This window comes from Chinchilla lanigera, unplaced genomic scaffold, assembly GCF_000276665.1.
Source record: "Chinchilla lanigera isolate Chin_1 unplaced genomic scaffold, ChiLan1.0 scaffold00123, whole genome shotgun sequence".
Lineage (NCBI taxonomy): Eukaryota > Metazoa > Chordata > Mammalia > Rodentia > Chinchillidae > Chinchilla > Chinchilla lanigera.
The window spans coordinates 2,539,623-2,562,916 of NW_004955524.1; the positions used below are offsets into that span (position 1 = coordinate 2,539,623).

At 59.4% G+C, this 23,294-nt stretch overlaps 1 protein-coding gene across 4 annotated transcripts in view; it reads right to left on the minus strand.

The window, feature by feature from the left end:
- The window catches only part of Mau2 (MAU2 sister chromatid cohesion factor), a 24,005-nt gene continuing 711 nt past the window's right edge, over window positions 1-23,294 (minus strand). The window contains exons 2-19 of one of the 4 annotated variants that reach the window (XM_013507282.1): window positions 14,758-14,775; window positions 14,336-14,401; window positions 12,398-12,493; window positions 11,174-11,268; window positions 8,961-8,988; window positions 8,642-8,797; window positions 7,653-7,799; window positions 7,490-7,556; window positions 6,296-6,399; window positions 5,881-5,958; window positions 5,535-5,600; window positions 4,045-4,131; window positions 3,751-3,800; window positions 3,541-3,618; window positions 3,311-3,422; window positions 774-864; window positions 261-388; window positions 1-167 (exon numbers count right to left, since the gene is read on the minus strand). In XM_013507282.1, the coding sequence (XP_013362736.1) occupies window positions 93-167; window positions 261-388; window positions 774-864; window positions 3,311-3,422; window positions 3,541-3,618; window positions 3,751-3,800; window positions 4,045-4,131; window positions 5,535-5,600; window positions 5,881-5,958; window positions 6,296-6,399; window positions 7,490-7,556; window positions 7,653-7,799; window positions 8,642-8,797; window positions 8,961-8,988; window positions 11,174-11,268; window positions 12,398-12,493; window positions 14,336-14,401; window positions 14,758-14,775 (1,542 nt within the window). In that variant the 3' untranslated portion in view covers window positions 1-92. Of the gene's footprint in view, window positions 168-260; window positions 389-773; window positions 865-3,310; window positions 3,423-3,540; window positions 3,619-3,750; window positions 3,801-4,040; window positions 4,132-5,534; window positions 5,601-5,880; window positions 5,959-6,295; window positions 6,400-7,489; window positions 7,581-7,652; window positions 7,800-8,641; window positions 8,798-8,960; window positions 8,989-11,173; window positions 11,269-12,397; window positions 12,494-14,335; window positions 14,402-14,757; window positions 14,776-23,294 lie in introns of those variants that run through there. The other 3 variants (XM_005409628.2, XM_005409627.2, XM_013507283.1) reach the window with 3 other exon arrangements.

Consider the following 23,294-nt stretch of genomic DNA (forward strand, 5'->3'; position numbering starts at 1 on the left):
GAAGCCGGACACGCTGGGCAGGGCCGAGGATGGGACGCCCCGTGCCGGGACAGCAGAAGCACACCCGGTGTCTGGCGGAGTCGGGACACGGCTCACAGCAGGCTGGCCAGGCTGGTGTTGGGCCCGTTCTGTGCCTGGAACTGCACGGGGGGTGGGCCGTCCGTCCACTGTGGGGAGAGGGCACGGTGAGGACAGGCCCCCGGGTGGGGAGGCTGGGGACCAGGCACCCGCCCTCTACCCACCCCGGCCCCAGGCCGCACCGTGATGAGGTTGTGCTCCGGGAGGCTGCAGGCCTCAATGTGGTCCTGGAGAAGCTGCTGCGAGAAATTCTGGTGCATCTGGGCAGCCTCGTGGGCGTCGATGGCGTTGCCACAGGCCTTGTTCAGGTCTGAGGGCAGGATGTAGTCACAGACCGCCCCGCCTTGGACGGCAGGGCTACGTGCCAGCAAGCTCACAGGTGGGACAAGGACAATGTGCTCCGCACCAGCCCTGGGCCCTGGTGCCCACCCCGTCGGGCCCCTGTCCCGGCTGGCCTCAGTCTCACCGTGTGCATGGGAAGCAGCTGCAGCCACACTGCCCTGCACCTGTGACGCCCCCCCCCCGATCCCACAGGGACCGCTGCACCCCAAGGGGAGGCGGCCAAGGACGAGCGCCAGGCCAGCAGCCTTGGCCTTTGGACTCCTTGTAGGCCGCGGGAGGTGGGATGGGCTGGGGCCAGGTCCACAGAGGCCCAGGCCAACTGTCCCCAGGGTGGGCAGCAGCCCCGCACGCACCTCTCAGCAGAGCCGATGACCAGAGCTGCACCGACATGTCAGGGATCTTGCTGGCCAGCTGCATGGCAGGCACCACCATGTTGTTACTCTCCTGCCGACCAGAGTAGCAGGGCACTGAGGGGCCAGGGCAGGAAGTGGGGCGACACTCCTACCCCTCAGAACCCACCTACAAAGGCCTCCTCCAGGCGCATGCCTGTCATCTCTGCACTTGGGAGGCTGAGGCAGGAGGACAGCTGAGTTCAAGGGCATCCTGGGCTACAAAGGAACTCAAAGCCAGCTTGAACCGCACAGTGAGACCCTGTCCCATAAACAGGCAGCCAAGCACGGTGGCACCTGCCTGGAATCCCAGCACTTACGAGGCTGAGGCAAGAAAATCATCATGAGTTTAAGGCCAGCCTAGGCTACATAGTAAGTTCAAGGCCAGCCTGCACTACAGATCAAGACCCTGTCTCAATAAACCAAAAAACAAACAAACAAAAATACCCAACCAAACAAACACAAACTGCCCTCCCTGAAGTGCTGCCTGCCTGCCGTGGCAGAGGCAAAAGGCCTGGCTCTGGGTGCTACGCATATTCCTCACACAGCAGGTCAGAGCGGCCAGGGCCTGTGTGTTCTGCACCGCAGGCAACGGTGTGGAAAGCAGCCAGCTCCAAACCCAGCCCAGGCCAGCCAGAAACTCTGCGTCCCAGTGCCGGGGCTGTGTGGGCAAGGGAGGCAGCCAGCTGCCTGCATGAGCTGGCTCTGTGGAAGCTGGGAGGCTGCTGTGGACCTGTGGCCACCCCTGGGGTGGGTGGGTCCTAAGGACAGGGCCACAGCACAATGACTGGTTGCGCGGCTGCTACTCAGGCCAAGATAGGGTCCAGGCCACAGCGTCCTGAAGCCCAGGGACGCAACATGCACCTGAGACCCGCAAAGCCTCGAACACCACACCCAGGGCGCCTGCCAGCCCCACCTAACAGGAACAAAAGCCCCACTCCAGCCCCAGCCGCACCCAGCTGCACTGTGGGCAGGACCTCCGGGGTTCCAGGCTTCATCTGAGCCTTAAACTCCAGGACATCCAGCAGCCAGAAAGGCTGCTCCCCTTGGGGCCTCTGGCATGCCGGCCTCCCCCAGCCTCAGGCCAGTGCCCCAACGCCCTGTGCGTGGCCGCAGTTTTGAGGGCCTGCAGGACCTGGTGGTATCCTGAGAGCCAGTGGCAGCGGCGGTGGGTGTGAGAGCCGGGAAGGTTTTGGGCAGGGCCTCATGCGCGCCTCTGGCTGGCACTGTGCTCTGACCACTGTGGTGCCACTGCGGGGCCCCGGCTCACTGTCCTCACCTGCCCTCTGCCAGGGTCAGTCCAGCTGGCACTTCCCTGGACCTCCACCCCGGCCACACAGGCAGGCATGCGGTGAAGCCCCCACCTGGCAAACAAGGTCACCCAGCCCCGGTCCCAAGAGCCACGTGGGCGCCATGGCCGGCCGGGCCTGTGCCAGACACGGAGGCCCCCACGCCTCTCTGGGGGGGCCAGGCTGCCCCGCTGCGCGCCGAGGCCGCAGAGCGGGGGAGGAACTTTCTAGGAGTGGAGCGCGCTCTCGCTCGGGTGGGGACGTCCCCATCCTGGGTTCAGGCCGCCGCCCAGCAGGTCCAGCTGCAGGAGACTCTGAAGACGCGTTGCACCGTGCGGGGAGGGGACGCATCAGGCCTCTCGGGAGCACACTGAGGGAGCCGTGGGGCTGCGGCCTGAGAGCCCACAGACTAAGACGTGCACCCCACAGTGGCTGTCCTGACCTCGGGAACGGCGGCCAGCTACCGAGCAGGCGCAGCTCAGAATGTGCGCCGCATGCCGGGTGCAGTGGTACCTAAGCTCAGAACTCACAGACGCTGAGACAAGAAGATCAAAGTTCAAGCCCAGGGTGGACCCTGTTTCAACACAAAAATAAAACCCCAAAGAAAAAACCCACTGAAATTAAAAAAAAAAGTTCCCAGCACAGTGGCATGAAGGCAGGGTCCAAAACCTCAGGAGCCCCGCGAGCGCACCGTGTGGGGAAGGGGAATGGGCCACAGGGGGCTCGGCGTGGACAACAGGCAGCTCCCGCCGCCGCTGCTCCTCCATACTTTCTCTTGGTGGCCCTGGGGAGTGGATCCACAGGGCTACACCTCCACCCCCTTTTCTACTTTGAGATAAGGTCTTGCTAAGTTGTCCAGGCTGGCTTTGAACTTGTGATCCTCCTGCCTCAGCCTCCTGTGTTGCTGGGATTAGAGGAAAGCACCACCAAACCTGGTGGGAATTATCTTTTAAAAAGCTCATCATCAGGGGGCTGGGGATTATAGCTCAGTGGCACAAGTGCCTAAGTGCCTGCCTGGCAAGCGCAAGCTCCTGGGCTCAATCCCTGGTACCACAAAAAAGTGAATAAATAAATAAATTGATCAATCGATTGATACATAGGCAAGCAAGCTCATCTGAAAATGCTGACAGCTCAGCACTCTGAGCCCTGGGAGCGGGTGGGGAGCCAGTCTTGGGCCCGGGACCTGAAGGCCCAGGGCGGCCCGGCACTCACCCTGTGGTTGCCCAGCACGTAGAAGATGTGGCCCAGGAGCACGAGGGAACAGGCGGTGAGCCGGTTCAGGTCCTCCGCATTGGACATCTTCAGTGTCTCCCGCAGGAACCGCCTGGCCAGGGCACAGGGTCACTGGCACCCCGCAGGCCACGGACAGGGGCGGCCGGGCCCCAGCTGGGGCACCGAGAGGGCACCCAGGACCCGCTCACCCACCCCTCTGCCACACTCACTTGGCCTCGTTGTAGCGGCCCTGGAAGAAGGAAAAGAGGCCGCGCACGTAGAAGGCGGCTGCGCGCAGGCAGTGTGAGCTGCGGGGAGAGGGGAGTCTCCCGTCACCAGTGGATGTGGGGCCCGGGGGCAGGAGGGGTCTCTGCGGCCTCTGGGCAGGCAGTCCACAAGGACAGGCCAAGGGGGCGCCTGTGAGGGCCCGCGCTGCTCACCTGACGGGGAAGCTGTGGTCCGGGTTTATCCGCTCCAGCAGGCTGTACAGCTGCGCGAGGGAGAAGGCCAGTTAGGGCCCCGCCCCGCCCGCGAGGGCAGGCACCGGCGGAGGCAGCCCTGAGCGCCGCGCCACATCTCCGTGAGGATGATGGACGGACCAGGAGGAGCCTGTGGCCCTGGACAGCCCTGCCAGCTGCTTCCTGCACCCAGCTTATCTGCACCACCCAGCACCCAGGTCAGCCCGGGCCCGGCCCGCAGGAGAAAGGATACCGAACATGAAGCATGTCACCTACTACCTCTTGGTGCCTATTTCCTTCCCGGATATACACACTCGCCAGGTTGGTCACGATGAAGGCCCACAGCTCCTGATGGTTGGTGAGCTGCAAGGGAGCCAGGCATCAGGGCTGGCCAGGCTCGGCCATGTCTCTCCGGGGCCCCTTGCTGCCCGCAGCACGGGGCCTATGCAGCAGCTGTCTCTGCTGGGTCAGACACTGCACCACCCGACCCACGCCACACACCTACCAGGTGTGTCCCACAGCCGTCAGCTACCTCATGAGACGCTTAGGCACCGTGGGGGAAAGCTAGCCACCGGGATCCCTCTCCACAGCTTGCAAGAGACCCAGGGCTTCTCCCTCCGCAGCACGGCCCGCAGCCTCCAGGACACTGGGGTGCACTGATGTGGTGGCCCAAGAGGCCCAGGGTACGTGAAGCCGGGTTGGGGGTCACGAATGCTGCTGGTCTCAAGGTGGACAGATAGCGGCCCCCGCTTCTTTCTGTCCCAGTACTGAGGACCCAGGAGCTTGTGGACACTAGGCTAGTGCTCACCCCACTCACAGGATGGGCAAATGCCATGGGATGAGGGGGAGCCCTGCCCCAACTCCCTGTCACACCAGGCCAGGGCACTGCAGGCATGCACGTGGGACTGCAGGAGGGGCAAGTGTGTGGGGACGGGTGGGGGCCTTGTGCTTTTGTCCCAGCTGCACCACTCCTGCCGGCCAGTGGGAGGGCTCCCTGCAGGGGCATCCAGCTACAGAATCGGGGTGCAGACGGTGAGACAGAGGGCAGCCTGGTAAGGCCGCAGGGAGCAGCGGGAACAGACCAGGGCAGAAGCAGTGGCTTGGAAATGGAGTGAGCTCTGTATGCCCGGACTCCTGCGGCAGGAGCACGGCACCCAGAGAGTGCTGTGAAGACAGCACGCAAGGACAGCCCCAGCGGCTGCACCCAAGCCCTGAGCTCCCTCGGGAAGCTTCCGCCAAGGGCTCCTCTGGAGGAAGGGGTCACGGGACTCCTCTTCCTGGGGGGATGTCAAGGCTGGGAGAGGCAAACAGTGTGGTGCCAGCAAGCAGCAGAACAGGACCCTGGGCCTTGCTGGGTATGACTGTACCATTCGGTGCCAGCCTCCTTCCAGGGCCCAGCAGAATGTGACCCCTTAAATGCAGCCCCTCCCTGAAGCCAGGCACGCCCCTCTGCCCATAGCCTGCACAGGGCCCATGCTGGTCAGGCAGCGAGCCCCATACCCCAGCCACTTGCCATTCACGGGGCACCGCTTCAGGGCAGCCAGGGTGAGCTAGGCCATGAGGCGCCTCAGGCTCTCGAAGTGAGCAAGGGGCCCCACGGCTGCCCTCAGGGCGTGCGCACTAGCCAGAAGGCCCCGGCCCCAGCCATCACTGAGCCCACGAAAGCACCCAGCTGCTGGCCAGGGCTGGCGCAGACCACCACTCTGCGCGGCTCACTTAGCACCGTCATCACGGCCCAGGCCCGGAAGGAGGCAGCGGCACCGTACCCGCAGGGCTGTGGTGAACTGGGCTTCCGCGTTGTCCATGCAGTTGACGGAGACGCAGTACAGGCCCTAGGGGGAGAGGAGCTGTTACACAGTGTCTCGGGGACACAGGCAGCTGCACCCAGACAGCAGGACAAGCGGCTCTGCTGACTACTGTATCCTGGCACTAGATCACTCCTGACTCCCAGGACTAAACAACGTGCGACCCCAGATGGCGGCCGAGTGGAGCCCGCTGGGAACACTTCAGATCCTGCCTGGGCGCTGGGTGACAGGTCACTCCCCAGGGGGTGCTCTGAACCCTGAGGCTTGGGTTATGGGGCTCCTCATGGCCACGGGCAGGCGCGCTCACCAGCAGTGTGTGCAGCTGTGCGGCGTGGTTGGAGAAGAGCCGGGGCGACTGCTGGCACAGCTGGCAGACCTGGGAGATCTGTAGGGAAAGAGCGGGTCATGGGTAACGTGGGCCCACAGCTGGCAGTATGCTCAGGGGGCTGCCGCCCGCCCAAACTGGGCCCAAATCCTGGAGGGCGGCCCAGGGAAGCTGGAGTGACCCGCCTTCCCCTCCGTCCCCTCGTGCATCCTTCTAGGGTGACGAGCCGGGATGGATGGGGTGCTGGGTCTTGGGTCTTTGCGTCAGATCCCTGATCTGTCGTAGCATGCAGGATGAGGAGCCACCGAGTGACTGAGATGATGCTGCAGGATGCCCTCCCCCAAGGCTCTGAGACCCAGCTGCCCCCGCCCTGGCCGGGGCCTTCCCACCCACCTACCTCCTGCAGCGCAGTGGCCTTGTGGCCCGTGACGAGCCGGCACATGATGATGTGCTCCAGCAGGATCACTTGGAAGGATGACAGGATGGGGCTGCAGTCCAGCACTGCGGGAGGGAGCCAGGCATGAGCAGGCAGGCACATGGAGACCCGAGCCGGCCCTGCTGCCTGCCACACCAGCCCGGACTGCCAGAGCTCACGTGGGAGAAGTCCTGGGAGGGACGCAGCTCTGTGGAAGGCCTGCGCTTGGCACACGCTAGAGTCTGACTCCCTTCCCCAACCCCCAGTCCCTCAAGAGAGGCAACTTTACGCCAGGCGGGCCAGGGTAAGTCTGTAGTCCAGGCTATTCAGGAGGCTGAGGGAGGAGGATTGCCTGAACTCAGGAATCTAGGCTGGCCTGAGCTACACAGTGAGACCCTGGCTTGCAGAAAGGAGATTCCTAGAGGAACGCTTTTCACAGTCAACCCCGTCCCCAACTGTTAAGGAGCATTTTGCACACAGGGCTTCTAGCAGTGCTGGAGCTGCCCTCACCCCAGGGGCCTGGGACAGGGCTGTCCTCATGCTGGATGCAGGTGCACGCCAGAGCAGGAGCCTGTGCTCCTAAGGGTTCTGCTGACTGCTTCTCCAGCAGCGCTCAGGGAACAGGGGGCAGACGCACACGTCAAAGGGACACATAGCCAGACAAAAGTGCCTGGTCCTGGAGGACTAATGGACAAGTAAACGTGCAAGGAAGCCATGACCTCCAAAGGATCTGCCCCGTGGCCAGGGCTGAGTCCATCTTTTTGAAGACAGGACCTTGCTGAGTTGCTCAGGCTGGGTTCAAACTCAGAATTCCTCCTGGCTCAGCCTCCTAGGTGTTGGTTACAGGTGTGCAGGACTGCACCCAGCTTGGCCAAGAGCTGAGTTCTGCCAGTCTGAGCCTGGGCGTGTCCACATTACAACATCACTAAGTTGGCAAAAGCCGCCACAACTGCCTTGGCAGAGCACACTCCCCTGTCCTAGCAGGCGTCAAGCAGGGCACTGCAACCCACATGGGTTGTGTACGAGCAGAGGCCAAAGGAAGTGGGGCCAAGGCCCGCGGCCCAGGCCAGGCCTGCCCTGCCCTCACACTGGTCCCAGCGGCTGGAGCAGGCTGAGGACACAGGCACTGCAGGCTGCCGTCCACTGGGGGGCACCGCGAGCGTGCAGCACACTCACTCTTCAGCTTCTCCAGCTGCATGAGCGCCTTGTCCGTGTACTTCTGTGCCTTCTCCAGGTAGCCGGCCTGCATGGAGTGCATCACGGTCACCTGGCGAGGGAGCGGGCGGCAGTCAGCTGGGCGGGGGCCCTCTCCCCGCCTGGGCCCGGCCCGAGGACTCACCAGGTAGACGAGCACGCACATGTGCTCCTTGGGCAGCCAGTGGAAGAGGTCGGCGGGGTTGCTGGGTAGGATCTCGTCGTCGTGCAGCGTGGAGATGGTCTGGATGCACTGCTGCAGCTGCTTCAGGCAGGGCTTCACGCTCTTCACCTGTGCACGGCTCAGGCTGAGCACACCGCGCTGCGGCCGCCTCCCGGCCTGCAGGGCCTCGCCCAGCTCACGGGCTCTCATCCCATGGGGCGCTGATTCCTCCAGCGCTGGGCGCAAGGCCCGCACCAGAAGCACGGTGCTGCCCAGAGATGCAGGGAGGAAGGGGCTGGGGGGGCCCTGGGTGGGAACTAGCCGCCGTGCCGGGGGCCCTGAGGGGATCTCGGCTCCTACTGCCTGTCCGTCTGACCCGAGCCCAAGCCCGAGCCCAGACGTCTCCGAAAACCGGCCTCAGCCTGCTGCGCAGCCAGGAAGCCCGCGGGGCACGGAGGGCCGGGGCATCGAGGAGACGCAGGCACCCTGGCCGTCAGGCTCTACCTGCAGCTTCCAGCACCCTGGAGAAGCCCCACAGGTGATCACCCCGGGTGGGCTGAGGAGACAGGGCAGCCTCCACTGGTGAAAAGCGGAGGGGCACGGGGTCACCAAGCGGGGCCACAGCTGGGAAGGGCACAGGGCATGTGGGGGACGCTCTAGTGGACGACAGCGCACAAGCCCCAGCGAGACCCTGGGCGAGCACCTGCCCCACGGCCTCCCGGCCCGCCCGGGAGGCTTCCACCTGGCCGGGTGAGGCGTCTGAGGGCACACGTCACTGCACAGACAGAAGCGGGACCAGGCTGGAGACAGGCCCTGTCCTGAGCGCTCTCTGCCTGCCTGGGGGCCCATGAGCCACAACGGTGCCAGGCACGTGCCAGAGCAGCACGGGGCTGCGTGTGGCAGGGAGCTGCCATGGGAAGGGACAGTGGTGGGGGACTGCCCCGTGACACCCGCAGCCCTGTGCCACGCACCTGGCCGGCATCCAGGTAGTGGGTGACCTGCAGCACCAGGAAGAAGACACGCAGGGACTCCTTCTGGATGGGGTTTCCCTGCCAGTTCTCCACGATCTGCCCGCACAGCGTCAGCAGCGGGTGCACCTCCTGCAGCTTGCGCTCCATCAGCAGCAGCTGGGCCGGGCGGGGTACAGGGCTTGGCTGAGCACACGCACACCCAGGCGGCCCTGACCTCGCTACCACCTCACCCCAGAGCCAAACGCCACCAGGCAGGGGCCTCCTTCGGGCTGCCTGCTGTGTGCAGCTTCAGGGATCCTCAACGCCCGCCTGCACTTACCATGCCCTTGCTGAGCAGGAACAGCGCCCTGGAAAGAGAGGTGCAGAGTCAGGCCCGCTGGGCTGCAGCCTCCCAGGGAAACTGGCAGCCCCAGCGCCTCAGACCTGCCGAGCTGGGGGCATGGCCGAGCGGATGACAATCCACAACCCCCACCAAGAGCGCCTTAACTTAGGGGTCTGCCAGTGGGTCCTTTCCTGTCTATACTTCCTCTCCTGCATGGCTTAGACACGCAAGAGCAGTCTCGAGCCCAGAAGGCCACGTTCTAGACAGGGCAGAGAGGGCATGCTACATGTCATCTCAGTGGGGCAGGCCTGGCTCCTACACACCTCAGTGTAGCACCCATAAATAGGGTGAGTCCCCCTCAGGGTTATGGGACGAACTTGGGAAGGCCCTGGACATCAGCAGCTGCATCCCTACTACACTCGGCCCTCAGGAGGCTGTCCTGCCTCTGCATCCTGGTGACACTCGAACGTACACACAGCTGTCGTCAGCAGGAACGGTAATGGGATGCACGTAGTAGCAAGGAACACTTAGAAAACAGCAGTGTGGTGTGAAGGAGGCAGGGTGGCCGCCACCTGCAGCCCAGAAGCTCCCCAGGCACTGGCACAGGGCTGCAGCACGGCTCCGTGGCAAGCACTTCCCGGCAGGCAGAGGCCCGGGGTGCTGTACCTAGCACTTCCAAGAACCACAAACCAAGGCTGTCACTGCCAGGCCCACAGGCCTTTGCCAGCACTCAGCCCCGTCCCTGCCAGCCTGCTCAGGGTCCCCTGCACTGTGGCGGAGACCCCACCAAGCAAGCATCCTCCTCCACACTTCACGGGGGAGGTGAGGAGTCCCAGCCGGCAGGTCAAGGCCACATTTACCCGGGGCCACACTGGGCTCCCAGCCTGTACTCCAGGGCGCCCGCCTGCACGTGCCAGGCCTCCCGCCGCCACCTGCCAAAGTCGACAGACAACCTCATGTTGAGGGCCCTATGATGCCACACAGGAAACGTGGGCTGGGTGTTCCCGTGCAGCTGGTCAGGCTCTGAGCCTGGGGATCTGCAGGCGCTGGCCCTTGCTGGAGTCCTGGACCGCGCAGCACAGGCTGCAGGATGTCACAGGCCGGGGCCTCATGAGGACGTTGGCCCATGTTCACGAGGGAATGCACAATCACTGGTCGTTTCTCGAGGGGCCACTGCGAGGCTGTGTGACATCCCCTGCCCCACAGGCCTGGCCCGGCCCCACCGGCAGCAACACAGAGGTCACAGGTGATCCAGGGATGTGGAGGCACTGGGCGGATGGGTGACAGCCACCATCCTAGGACAGGGCAGCCAAATGCTGGTTCCGCCCACCCAGGTGGCGTCCTGGGGAGAGGACAGCATGGGGGCGCTGCATGGTGCTAATGGTCCCGGAAGTCACAGAGGTGTCCAATCCAAGGTCTGCCCTTCTCTTGGCTCTCCTTTTTTTGTTTGTTTGTTTGTTTGTTTCCGGTACCGGGAATCGAACTTACGACCTTGCGCTTGCCAGGCAGGCGCTGTGCCGCTGAGCTACATCCCCAGCCCCTTGGCCCTCCTTTTTTGCATGTTACAAGAAAAAAATATATACACATAAAAGGAAGTTTTACAGCTGTCACACAGCGACTATAGTAACGTTCCACACACAGCCCAGACAGGTCCTCTCTACTCAGTGCAGCCCAGCAGGCCCTGTGTGGGCCACTGTGAGCCCGGGTGCCAGTCTGCTACAGAGAGCCGCTATGCACGGACAGAGGGACAAGCCTGCGGAGGGCGTCCAGCAGCACCTGTGACGGACTCTTGAACTGGGACCCTGGGCACCAGGATCCAGAGGCTAAACGGCTTCACATCCAGCGCCAGCCTATGTCCCCTCTTTCTCACCGACGCCAGCTCACTCTTTCTGCTCTGTTCAGCTCCTTAGCGCCCCAGCAGGTGGACGCTGAGGTTGCCATGTGTGTTAATGCCACCCATGCCCCACGCTGCCAGGAAGGGCAGCAGCCAAAAAAATCCTAGGGCATCTTTATAGCTTGAGACAGGCAGCAACTGAAGCCATTTATTTCATGAACCAGTGGAAAAGCGTCCCTGCAGCTTTGACCCTCGAGGCGCAAAGGAGAGGGCGGGCACCTTTTCTCGTGACGAGGCTGCTCCTGTTTGGGGCAGGAGGAAGACGGCCACACTCTCTCCACTTACAGCACTGGAGGGCGCAGCGGACGGCACCTACCGTGTGTACTCGGACCCCACCACCCGGGCGTACTCGGCACCCACGCCCAGGAGGTCGCAGGCTGACACCAGGTCCTTCTCAAGCGTGTGCAGCTGCTGCAAAGGAGACAGTGGACACCGTTACTGCCGCTCGGGTCGGTGTGACAGGACCTGCCCCGGCTGCGCTGCTGCAGCAGGCTCACTGCACCGCCCCACCTGCCAAGGGAAGCGCCTCGGCGCCGCCGCGAGCTGAGTGACTGCATTAGCTCCTCGGCTGCAAAGCGCCTACTCTGCGTGCACATCACCTAAACCGGATGGTGCAGAAGCAGCAGTTAACGCCTGTGGGCCTGGGATGACGGTGCTGGAGTGTGCCCCACTCACCGCTTCCTGCGTCACCAGCCGGGATCCCAGAATTATGAGGGCGTCCCTGGAGTAATGTGGGGCTTCTGGCTAAGTGGCTAACAGAACTTCAAATCCGAGAGCCTGAGCAGAGACCTGCACCTGCTCAGCTGTGGGAGGAATACCCACCCAGGGCCTCAGTCTTGACCTTGGGGTCCCCAAACACACACACACACACACACACACACACACACACCATACGGACTCTGTGTGGCCGCCTCCTCCTTCGCCGGCAAACACGTGTGCAGGAAGATCAAAGGAGACAGCATGTGCTCGAGGACCAACGTGGCTGGGGGACAGGGCCTGAAGCCCTGGGAGCCCCTCCCACCAGACCTCTTGGCACTCGTGGACCCCGATAGTGGGTGCAAGAGGGGGTCGGAGGGAAGTTGGGCTGGGGATAGGACAGTGAGCCAAAGCAGGGACATGAGGGTGTCTGTCCCCAGTAAGGAAGATGTGGACACCGCAGCCCAACCGCCCGACCTACGGCACAGGGGCCTTGCACCTCAATTGCAGACTGGGGCGCTGGGAGCCCTGGGAGAGGCTGTGCCCCACAGACAGCGCCCCGGATCCGTCAAGTTCCCAGGGAACTCAGCGGGGCTCGGGCAGGGACACTCTTGACACTAACACTCAGGGGACAAAGGGCACTGCCAGGAAGGTCAGGACCCAAGGAGCCCCAGCACCCCGCCCATCACCCCTGTGCTAGGCCACTTCCAAGAGCACAGCCGAGCCAGGGCTGCTCGGCTCGAGCCAGGAGCGCGGCGGGGGGTTGTGGGCAGGTTGAAGCAGGTTGAAGCAGGTCGCTGCGCCCCCCACTCTGTGGCAGCTCGGCTGCTGCCCTGGTACTCACAGCGAGCTGGAAGAGCAGGCGGCAGTGCCAGTACGGGGTCTGCTGTGAGATCTGGATTGCCTTCCGCAGCAGTGGCTTTGCTGCGTCCACGGAATTCTGAAAGGAACCGTCACATTCGGGCAAATGCACCAGCAGCCAAGGCCCCCCTCCACACAGCTGCCGGCCCACACGGCTCACCCGGCTGTGCTCACCACAGGGTTTTTTGGGGTTGCCAGTTTAGGGAAAGAAAAAAAAAACTTTATTGGACCAGGTGGCTGGGAAATTTCTGTACCACTCTTAAAATAACTTCTTGGGCCAGGCGTGGTGGCGCACGCCTGTAATCCCAGCACTCAGGAGGCTGAGGCAGGAGGATCGCTGCGAGTTTGAGACCAGCTTGGGCTACAAAGTGAGCTCCAGGCCAGCCTGGACTACAAACCAAGACTCTGTCTCAAAAAGACCAAAAACAAATAAATTAATTAATTAATTAAAATAAAATAAAGTAACTTCTCATCCAACTACGCAGAAGAATCTTGCGAGGCCCCATGAACGCCAGTCTCCGCTTCCGAGTGCTAAGACCAGAGCAGCGGCTCGAGGCACACGCTGCCCCAAGGCTACCTCAGGAGTCCTTTCTTTACCGCGAGGCTGGGGATGCAACCCAAGGTCCTGCACATGCCGGGCAGGCGCTCCATCATGGCGCTGCATCCTGAGCCCTTCTTTTTTTTTTTTTTGTCTTTTTGAGACAGGGTCTCACCGTGCAGTTTGGGATGGCCTTGACATCACTTTGTAGCCCCGCCTGGCCTCAAACTTGCAGTGATCCCCCGCCTCAGCCTCCCAAGTGCTGGGATTACAGGTGTGCACCACTGAGCTTGGCCTTATTTATTCTGAGACAGGGTCTCACTCATTTGCCCAGGCTTCCCTCAATTTGTGACCCTCTTGCCTCAGCCTCCTGAGTACACAAATATAGGTGTGTGCCACCGTGGCCAGCCACAAGTGTTCATGGCGGGGGGCGTGCTGGCAATGCTGAGCTGCAACTGAAACCAGGAATCAGCTGAGGAAGGCAAACCTCCATGAACTTTGCATGCTGTTTTCATTCAGGGTAAAGAAAGGGCTTTGCGCCCTTGCCAGCAAATGATTACCCACGAAAACCCTCTGAGCCCCTGGGCTCCGCATCCATGCCATCCAGCAGCCACAGGTCAAAAACATCTGAGGGCTGGGTACTAGCGAGACGGCCTTAGTATGTGCAAAGCTCTGGGTTCAACCCCTGGTGCTGCCATAAAGAGAGAAAGAAAAAATTCTGTCTTCTCCGTCAGGAGTCCCTAGACAACAAAGCACAGACCATCGACACTGCGCCACACTGCGTGAGGGAGGGGAATCATCTAGAGATGATCTACTCAGGAAGGAGACAGCTGGGGCCGTGCACGCCCAAGGGCCCCGCACTGCAGAAACTCAACAAATAGTGGTAACCACAAGGCAAGAGGCGCGCAGGCTCTACGTAACACTGCCCATTTCACAGAGTGGTTTTGGTAACCAGAGTCCTACAGTGAATATTTTAGGGCTAGCGAGGGAGCTCCGGGCTCAGAAATACTGAGGGCCAGATGGGAACGAGGTTGGTGGTGCCAGCCTGCCATCCCAGCCACTAAGCAAGTGCAGCAAGATCATCAGAGCTCCTGGGTTCGAGACCTGCCTAAGGCAGATGGGATCCTGGTTCCTGCAAGCCCCAATCATCTTCCGTTTTTTGGCTTTGAGACAGGGTCTCGCTATGCAGTTCAGGCTGGCCTTGAGCTCACTATGTAGCCCAGGCTGGCCTGAACTTGCAGCGATCATCCTGCCTCTGCCTCCCGAGTGCTGGAATGACAGGTGGGCGCCCCCACAGCAGGCTCAAGCCCCATTCTTCAACCTTCCTTCAGGCTAGGGGGACGGGGAGAGGCCTGGCGTTCACAACCCTTGGTCTGTCCTTACCTCTTGACAATATAATTCGGACAACAGACTCGCCGCTTCAAACTTAACATCTTCAAACTGTGGGATCTGGGGGGGTCCAGTTAAGGAAGAACACACTTGCAAGGCAGGCAGTGTAGAGGGCTGCGGCTCGGCGGTCATCCAGCGGGGCTGAGCTGAAGCCCCATGTCCTCTGTCTCTGCAGCCCCTGTGCTTGCGGCAGGCGTGGCGGGGAGGGAGAGGCGGCTGGGCGGGGCAACACCGCCCCAGGTGGGCTGTGGCCGGGCCCGCTCTAACACACCCCTTCCACTCCGAGGGGATGGCACAGGCTGGGGGCAGCCCAGTGCCAGAGCATTCACCCAGCAGGTACCAAGCCCTGGTTTCCATCTGCCTGCCTCAGCACCACAAAACAAATAGAAGGGGTGTTCCCAACAGTGAAAGGATACTTGCTGCGATATCAACCACTGAAAGAGAAGGAAAAAGGATTAATTCTCAGGCAAATGCTCAGCACCTGGTCGCTGGCTCAGTCTGGGCATACATAGGTCGCCCTGTCAAATGCAGGGCAGGCTACTTGGCCCAAAGCGCCGGGACAACGGACGTGCGGGGCACGGGGAGGTGCCTGGGAGCTCAGCACATCCCCTGCCGGCACTCGGGACTCAGCCCTTGCAACCTGGCACCGGCCCGTGTGGATGGGGAAGACCAGAGCTGTGACCTGGAGCTGCCGAGTCCCCCACATGCCGCGCACAGCAGGGCCACCAGTCAGCGAGGCAGAGGAAGGACGGCCAGCAGGGCCTGACACAGGAAGCGGGCACAGCTGGAGCTGTCAGGCCTTTCCCGAGGTGACACCTAACCCATGTCCTTGGAGCTGGCTGGCCAGGTGGTGGCAGCAGGCTGTGAGCATGGGTGCCAGGCGCAAGACGGAGACAAGTGGCCGAGGCTCAGGGCCCGCCGTCCGGTCCCCACACCCTCGCCACCTGAGGGCCACCCAGGGACCCAAGCCAAGGTCCACATTTCCCACCACCTCAGCCGCCCCTCGGATGGCACAGAACCCCGTCCGAGCCTTGGCGGTGCCGGGAGCGGAGGGAACTGACCCAAGGGCCTGATGGCCTCTGCGCCACGGGGCGGTGACATAGCACCACAGGCGAGAGCAGGAAAAGGGGGTCAGGAAGGGCACAGCAGACAGCAGGTGCAAGGCGCCGAGGGCCAGTGCGCCAGGCTGAGGCCACGCTGCCTCCTCAGTCAGACCCAAGAAGTGCAGGTGCCGAGGGGACGTGGTGGCATACCAACTCTCCCAGCACGCAGGAGGCCGGGGCAGGAGGAGCGCTGTGAGTTCTAGGCCAGTGGGCTCGGCGTGGAGTCCTGCATGAGCTAGCGGCACTCTGGGTCTCGGGAGAAGCGAGACCCCAGTGCTCTGTAGTCGTCCTCCCCCTCTGACATCCAGGCCGGAGCCCAGGCCCATTCCTGCCAGGAGAGCGCCCGACCACGGAGCCGCCTCCAGCCTGGACCCCAGCACTCTTTCGTTTTTGAGAAAGGTCTCGCTGTGTCATCCAGCCTCCCAGAGTACTGAGATGACGTGTGCACCACCAGGCCCAGTAACCCTACTGCTCTTCCATGCAGGTTGCCCAGCCCCGCTGATCTGCCACCTCACATGTGTGCAGTGCCCCCCACAGGGCAACCCCATCTCAGGGAACTGCTGTCAGACCTGCAGTGCATCACCCACAGAACTGCTGTCATGTGATGCCCGGGTCTACGGACACACAGAGGACATTAGAAAAGGCCTGAAGCCAGGTACGGTGGTACGCGCCTGTCATCCTAGCCATGTGGGAGGCTGAGGCAGGAGGATTGCAAGTTTGAGCATGGGCAACTTAGGGAAACTCTCAAAATAAAGATAAAGGGTTGGGGGTGTAGCTCCATGTGCAGGCCATGGGGTTCGGGCCCACAAACACACCCACAGCCTGGTGGTGTGCTGCCTGCATTGATGCGGTGCCCCCGGCCACGCAATCGATGCTTGGCAGGCACGGATGGCGCGAGGAGTGGCTTCATCTCCTCAGACAATGAGAACCATCTGTCTGCAGCACCAGAAAAGTTGCCGTCACGGACAGGTGGCCCACTCCTTCAACACCCACAGCTCCCATTTCCAAGCATCAGACGTCTCCCCATCTTTCAAGTCACTTCTCTCTGCCTCTTCTTTTTTTGAGACAGAATCTTGATAAGCTGGCCAGGCTGGACTCACACTTGTGATCCTCCTGCCTTGGCTTCTGAGCGCTGGGGCAATGGGTACAATACAACACAATAGGTATGCACCCTGTAGCCAGCCTGTCACCGCTTCCTGATGGGGGCACCAAGAGCAGTGCCGCCTTGGCCAGGCTGCGTGAGGACACAAACCCGAAGCCAAGGCCGGCTGCGAGCTGGAAGGGCAGCCACTGCCCATACTCGCCACTCTGATACCTACGAATTCGCCTTCCTAGCAGCAAACTTTCACCCAAACTCCGCTGCAGTTCGCCCCTGGCCTGGCCCCCAAAGGCCCATGTGGGACAGGCTGGGTCCCAAGCCATGTTGGGAGGTGGGGGACCTACGAGAGGCGGGGCCTTGTGACAGGAAGTTAGGCCACTGGAGCTGCGCTATGGAGGGGATGCTGGGTCTCTTTATTTGCTCCCCGGCCTCCACAAGGCCAACGGTCTCCTGCCCTGCACGTGATGGACACACAGTCTCACCACAGCCCAAGCAAAGGCCAAGCCACAAGGACTGAGGCCTGAGACCAGGAGCAGAACAATCGTTTCCTCCGCCACACTGATGGGCTGATGTGTTGCTCGGCAGTGACACGGAGCTGACACGAGACAATACACCCGCCTCGCACATCAGGTACGTAGGGGACCCTGGCCAACACTGCTGCTACTTCGCATTTCCTTTTTGCCCTGTAACGTTAAGAAACCGTTTTTTGCGCCTCATTTCTCTTGATGGGAAAGCAGCCAAAGAGCCCCCTCGGTGCCAGGCAGCCTGTGGGGTGCAGGGAGGGTGGTAACATTGTACCAGGTGCCAGAGGTGGAGGGGCCCCAGTCTACGTCCCTGGTGCTGGAGGACTCAGTCCAGGGCCAAGAGCACCTCCAGCTTCTTCTCCCTTGAGGTGGACTTGAGACGGACACAACTGAAAAATGCCCGGGTGCTGCGCTCAGCCCCCACTCAGGGCCCTAGTGTGGCGCTGCTGGGAGAGAAGCAGGGGCACCTCTGGGCAAGCAGAGGCCCTGCAAAGCCATGGCAGGGCCGGCATGCGGAGGGCACCGGAGGCAGCACGAAGACTCCCAGGCAGAAACGGAACGCACTGCGGGCACCACCTCCCACACAGACCTTGGCTCCGTGAAGATGCTGCACGCCTGCGCCACAGACGCCGCCTCTGCACAGGCCCCCACACGGCGAGTGTGCGCCAGGAGCCCGGAGGACAAGGCCTCACGCTGGCGCCATGGCCCTCACGAGGGACAGGCACGCACTTCAGCGCTGGGCTTGAAGCTGAACCGGAAGGCAGGATTAACAGCCTCGCCCGCTACAGTCTGGCACTGCTTTCTAAGTCAGACGAGCAAAACCATCCTGAAAAAGCAGCCCCAAGCCGGGAGTGGTGGCGCACGCCTGTTGTCCCAGTACTTGGGAGGCTGAGGCAGGAGGATCGTTGCGAGTTCAGAATGAGCCTGGGCTACAAAGCAAGCTCAAGGCCAGCCTGAACTGCTAGCTCAAGGCCAACCTGGGCTCCACAGTGACTTCAAGGCCAGCCTGTATTACCAAGTGAGACGCTATCTCCAAAAAAAAAAGGAAATACAAGTAAAACTTCCAAATGCACAGAGAATAGCAATACAGACATATCAGTACAGACACTGGCAGTCAGTTCAAAGAGTGAACGTCTGGGTTACAGCAAACACTCCAACCCAAAGCAGCATGTATTCCTCAGTGTCCCTCAGTGGGTTTCAAACCAGGAAAATCTGAAAACGATAAGCTTTTCGGGCCCAAAGACAAATAGGACTACGTGACCAACGGCAGGAAAAGTGGGCTAGGAGTGAGCTCCGGGGCCGAGCAGGCACTTAGCACACACAAGGCTCTAGGTCCAGTCCCCAGCACCAGAGAAGTCATTTAAAAAACAGGAAATAAGGGAGGCACCGGCATTCCCTTCTCTTGGTCTCACAGCAGTCGTACAAATGTCTGAAATGGGTGCGTCTGCCTGAGGGCTGTGAAAATGAGACAGACGCCATGGTGCCTCACAGACAAGAGGGCGGCATACAGGAACAGGCGCACAGGAAGAAGAAAAGTAATGGAACGCAGCATGGAGCACGGTCTGCCAGAGCCTGCGGAAACAGTTTTGCAAATTCTCTAGCCAGGAGATTTCTGTGGAGAGTAACACCTTTTACGTCACAAATGATTTTCCCACGGGTCTCAGAGCAGCCAACAATTCCGACGCCACGTCCACACCACTGCCAAAACCATGACCCAAGAAGGAAGGTTTCAAGGGCTGTTCCTGAGCAAAACAAAACACATAGCTAGGCGTGGAGTGCACACCTGGACCCCAGCACTGTGGGAGGCCAATACAGAAGACTGCTAGTTAGAGCGAAGCCCGGGTGAAATCCCATCTCAAAAAACAAGGAGAAGCCAGAGACACAGCTCAATGAGAAGGCCCTGGGTTCAGTCCTTACCCCTCCCCAAAAAAGTAATCCCGGCATTCTAAGAGGCTGAGGCAGGAGGACTCCAAGTTCAAGCCCAGCCCAGGTAACTTAGCAAGGCCCTGTCTTAAAATTTTAAAATGTGCTGGGGATGGAGCTCAGTTACCCTGGGTTCAATTACCAATATCACCAAAAATGTAAAACACAAGAAAACAAAGGCAGGTTTTCAGGTGAAGCAGCGAGCTCCCGACCCAGGCCCGCACAGGCTGGCCTCACTGACGGCGTGGCGTGACCTCAAGCTGCAAGGAAAGGGCTGACACTGATGGGACTGCTTACGGGGTGACTCTGCTCAGGCTGCAGGCTTGGTGAAGTGTGAGGGACAGTACGTCACCATTCCTTCCCAATAGCCTACAAGGCTGCTGAGGGACGGAAGCCGACGTGCACAGAAGACAGCAAATAACCTAAGCCTCGAGGCGCTTCTTATCCACAGGCATACGTGCTGAGCCTCACTGGTGTATGAAACCTGGGGTAGCAGTGACCCCTAGATATGCTCTCTCTTATACAGATTCTAGCTAAGCAGTCTAACTGGATGGCTGCAAGAACACACTGCAAAAAAGGTTATCTGAATGTGGCCTCTCTCTCGACATCTGCCACCATGCTGTGAGGAGCTGACAGGGTGCCTCCCTGAGACGAAGCAAGCAAACAGCACAGCACAGTGGCCGAGCTAGGCCACCACAAAGAGGTCACTATGCACAGGCAGCGCACACTGCGAGGGCAGAGCTGGTGGCCGGGCCTGCTACCAAGTGACGACTGGGTGGGCAGGATACAGCGTATGGATACGCTGCTGCACAAAGGATGATTCACGCCCCTCTGGAAGGAGCAGAATGTGCACAGCCTAAAACTTAACAATCATTTACTTTTGGCATTTTCCATCTAATATTTTTTAGATTGACCATAATTTCAGATAATTCATACTCAGCAAAATCACAGAAAAATGGGACCACTACAGTACTAATTACAAAGCCTAATAGAAATTTCATTTATTTAGTACTTATAACTTAAGAGAAAAACTTATCTAGTAACAGCAGAGAATGATCAAGGAAAAAACAGTCATTAAAACTTGAAACCCATTCATCTTTTTAAAAAATTTTGTTTGGCTGGGGATATAGCTCAGTGGCACAGTGACTGCCTGGCAAGCACAAGGTCCTGGTTTCAATTCTCAGTACAAACAAACAAACAAATAAATAAATAAAAATATTTTGTTGTTGTTACTCTTGGTACCCTGAAAAGAAACTGTAAACTCCTTTGCTCTTCAGAACTAGAAACCAAGGCCAGGAGTAAGTATGGTGGTGCATGCCTGTAATCCCAGCACTTGGGAGGCTGAGGCAGGAGGATCATTGAGAGTTTGAGACCAGCCTGGGCTACAAACTGAGTTCAAGGCCAGCCTGAACTGCATAGCCAGACCCTATCTCAATAAGACCAAAAAAAAAAAAAAAAACAACTAGAAATCAGCAGACCCCCGCTAAGAGAAGTCCTTATGCTCCCTCTTTACTGGGGATCAACCCCAGGGCTTTGGGCTGAGCGCCCTCCCTAGCCCTTTTTTCATTTTTTATTTTGAGACAGGGTCTCACTGGGTCCCAAAGTTGCCCAGGCTGGGCTCAAACTTGTCATCCTCCCGCCTCAGCCTCCCAGAGTAGGATGCTAGGATTATAGGCATGCTCTACCACTTTGGTTTTTTTTTTTTTTTTTTTTTTAAGAGCAAGGTCTCACTACATTGCCCAGGGTGGCCTCAAACTCATGGGTTCAAGAAAACCCTTCTGTTTCAGCTAACAGAGTAGCTGGAACTATACGGATAGATCATTGTGCTTGGCTGTGATTCTTTGCTGAAAGGTTCTGGCAGAGAACAGAAGAAAGTTGACAGCTGCGCTCTTGAGAAAACTGAACAACTACTGTTGCATAATGTTGGTCATGGGGGTGCACAATTGTAGTCCTAGCTACTCAGGAGGCTAAAGCTGGATGATCGCTTGAGCCCACAATTCTGAGCCTGGCCTGGGTAATATACTGAAAATTAATACAGAAAGAATGAAGGGGCTAAGGATGTAGTTCAGTGGTACAACGACCAAGACCCTAAGTTCATGTTCAAGGGACAAAAGAAAGAAGATTTATTTTTTCTTTTCTTTCTTTTTTTTTTTGTCTTTTTGAGACAGGGTCTTGCTATGTAGTCCAGGCTGGCCTTGAGCTCACTTTGTAATAAACTCGAAAGGATCCTCCTGCCTCAGCCTCCTGAATGCTGGGATTACAGGCATGCGCCACCATGCCCGGCTAGAAGATTTATATTTTAACGCATGTTTGGCGTTCGACGAGGTGGCGCTCGCCTGTCATTACTACACACAGCAGGCTGAGGAGGGAGGACTACCAGGAGTTGAAGGCCAGCCTGGGCTACACAGTGAGATCCTATCTCAAAGAAAAAAAGTGTATTTGTATGGTCACACCAAAAGAGACCATAAACAACTATACTTGGCAAACAGCATAGTAAACAACATTGCTTTAGGTGAAATCTAGACGCCTTCCTGGCTGGGGGTGTGACTGAGAGAGGCTTCTAAGTGTCAGGCTGGCGTGAGCCACAGAAGGGACAGCGGGGGCTCCAAGGAAGAGGCGCTGTGACACTGAGCAAGGGCAGTGAGGGGTTAAATTACAGGGCCTAAAGCCAAGTAGCTAAGGGGGCAACTTCAGGCCTGACCGCACCCCCAGACAAGGCTGAGTGGGCGAAGCAGGACACACACCCCAACTGGGAAGCACGCGAGGAGTGGCTGAGCTGGGCCGGGAGGCGGGTGGGCCTCAGTGCGTGTCCTGCTGCCCGAGAGAAGGGAGGGTTTCAAAGCAGCACCCGGCTCAGCATTGCAGCCTCTAGAGCCCCACGCCTGGTGGGGCCCTGGAGAGCCTGGCCGGCCCTGCTGGCCCCCTCCCAGCTTGGGTCCTCAGGCCCGCTGACCTGCACCCTGCATGGGGCGCGGGACCCTGCCTTCCTTTCTGGCCAGTCAGTGTCGCTCCTGCACACACAGGCTCCCCTGGCCGCAGTCACTGAGCAGGACCGCGCCACACAGGCTTATGAATCATCTCCTCACCTTTTCCTCCACATTGCTTGCTCGTCTCCCTCACTAAAACATAAACTTCTGCAGCCGGATCGGTTCAGCCAGAGCCCCGGAGCGCGCAACAGGCCCGGCCCTGGCAGGAGGTGAACTAGGGTCTGCTGCATGAGTGATGGAAAATCCTCACCAGAACAACACAGAGCCCTGGCAGGGAATGAGGTGACAGTAAAGCCCGGGACAGAATCAGCTTTTGTTCCTAACTCACTGGTCTTAGGTAAATCACCTCACGTCTCAGAGGCCAGACCACCTTCCTCCTGAAACAAGGAAGTTGACTTTGAGGACTAAAGTTGTCTTCTAACTTTTTTTCTTCTATTTTGGGTTTGTTTTATTTTTTGGTTTTTGTTTGTTTGTTTGTTTTTCTGGTACCGGGAATCGAACTCACGACCTTGCGCTTGCCAGGCAGGTGCTGTGCCGCTGAGCTAAATCCCAAGCCCTGTTTTGGGTTTTTTGAGACAAGATTTTGCTATGCAGTTTGGGCTGGCCTTCAACTCACCACGTAATCCAGGCTGGCTTCAAACTTACAGAGATCCTCCTGCCTCAGCCTCTCCGGAGGCTGGGATGACAAGTGTACGCCACTACATCCAGCTCCTCTTTTTTTTTCCTTGGCAAAAGTAGAGATTGAACTGCAGGGCTCACGCATACTAGACAAATGCCCTAAAACTGGACCACATGCTTCATTCTTTTCAAAAGTTTGTCCATGAATCAGAATGGAGCTGGGGCCGGGTATGGTGGTGCACACGTGTAATCCCAGCACTCTCAGGAGGCCGAGGCAGGAGGATAGCCGAGCGTTCAGGGTCAGAGCTGCCATGTAACCTTGGCTACATAGCAAGACCTTGTCTCAAAAAACCAAAAACCAAAAAACAAAACAAAACAAAACAAAACAGAGCTGGGCAAATGACAACCGGGGCGGGGACTGACAGAAGCACAGCTTCGCTATCTGGGGAAACAAGCCAGGTATAGCGGCAGGCACTGTCATGCCAACACCGGGAGCCTGAGGCAGTAGGATCACAAGGTCGACCCCAAACCCTGCCTCAAAAGAGAAAAAAGAACAACAAAAAAAAAAGGGCTGGCTGGGGTTGTAGCTCGATGAACGGCCGCAGCGCCTCCTCCAGTACCACACACGGAGGAGGAGAGGCCCACACCCAGGAGTTTACTGGAGTCCGTCTTTGCCGCCCGAGACGTTCCAGGCCAGGC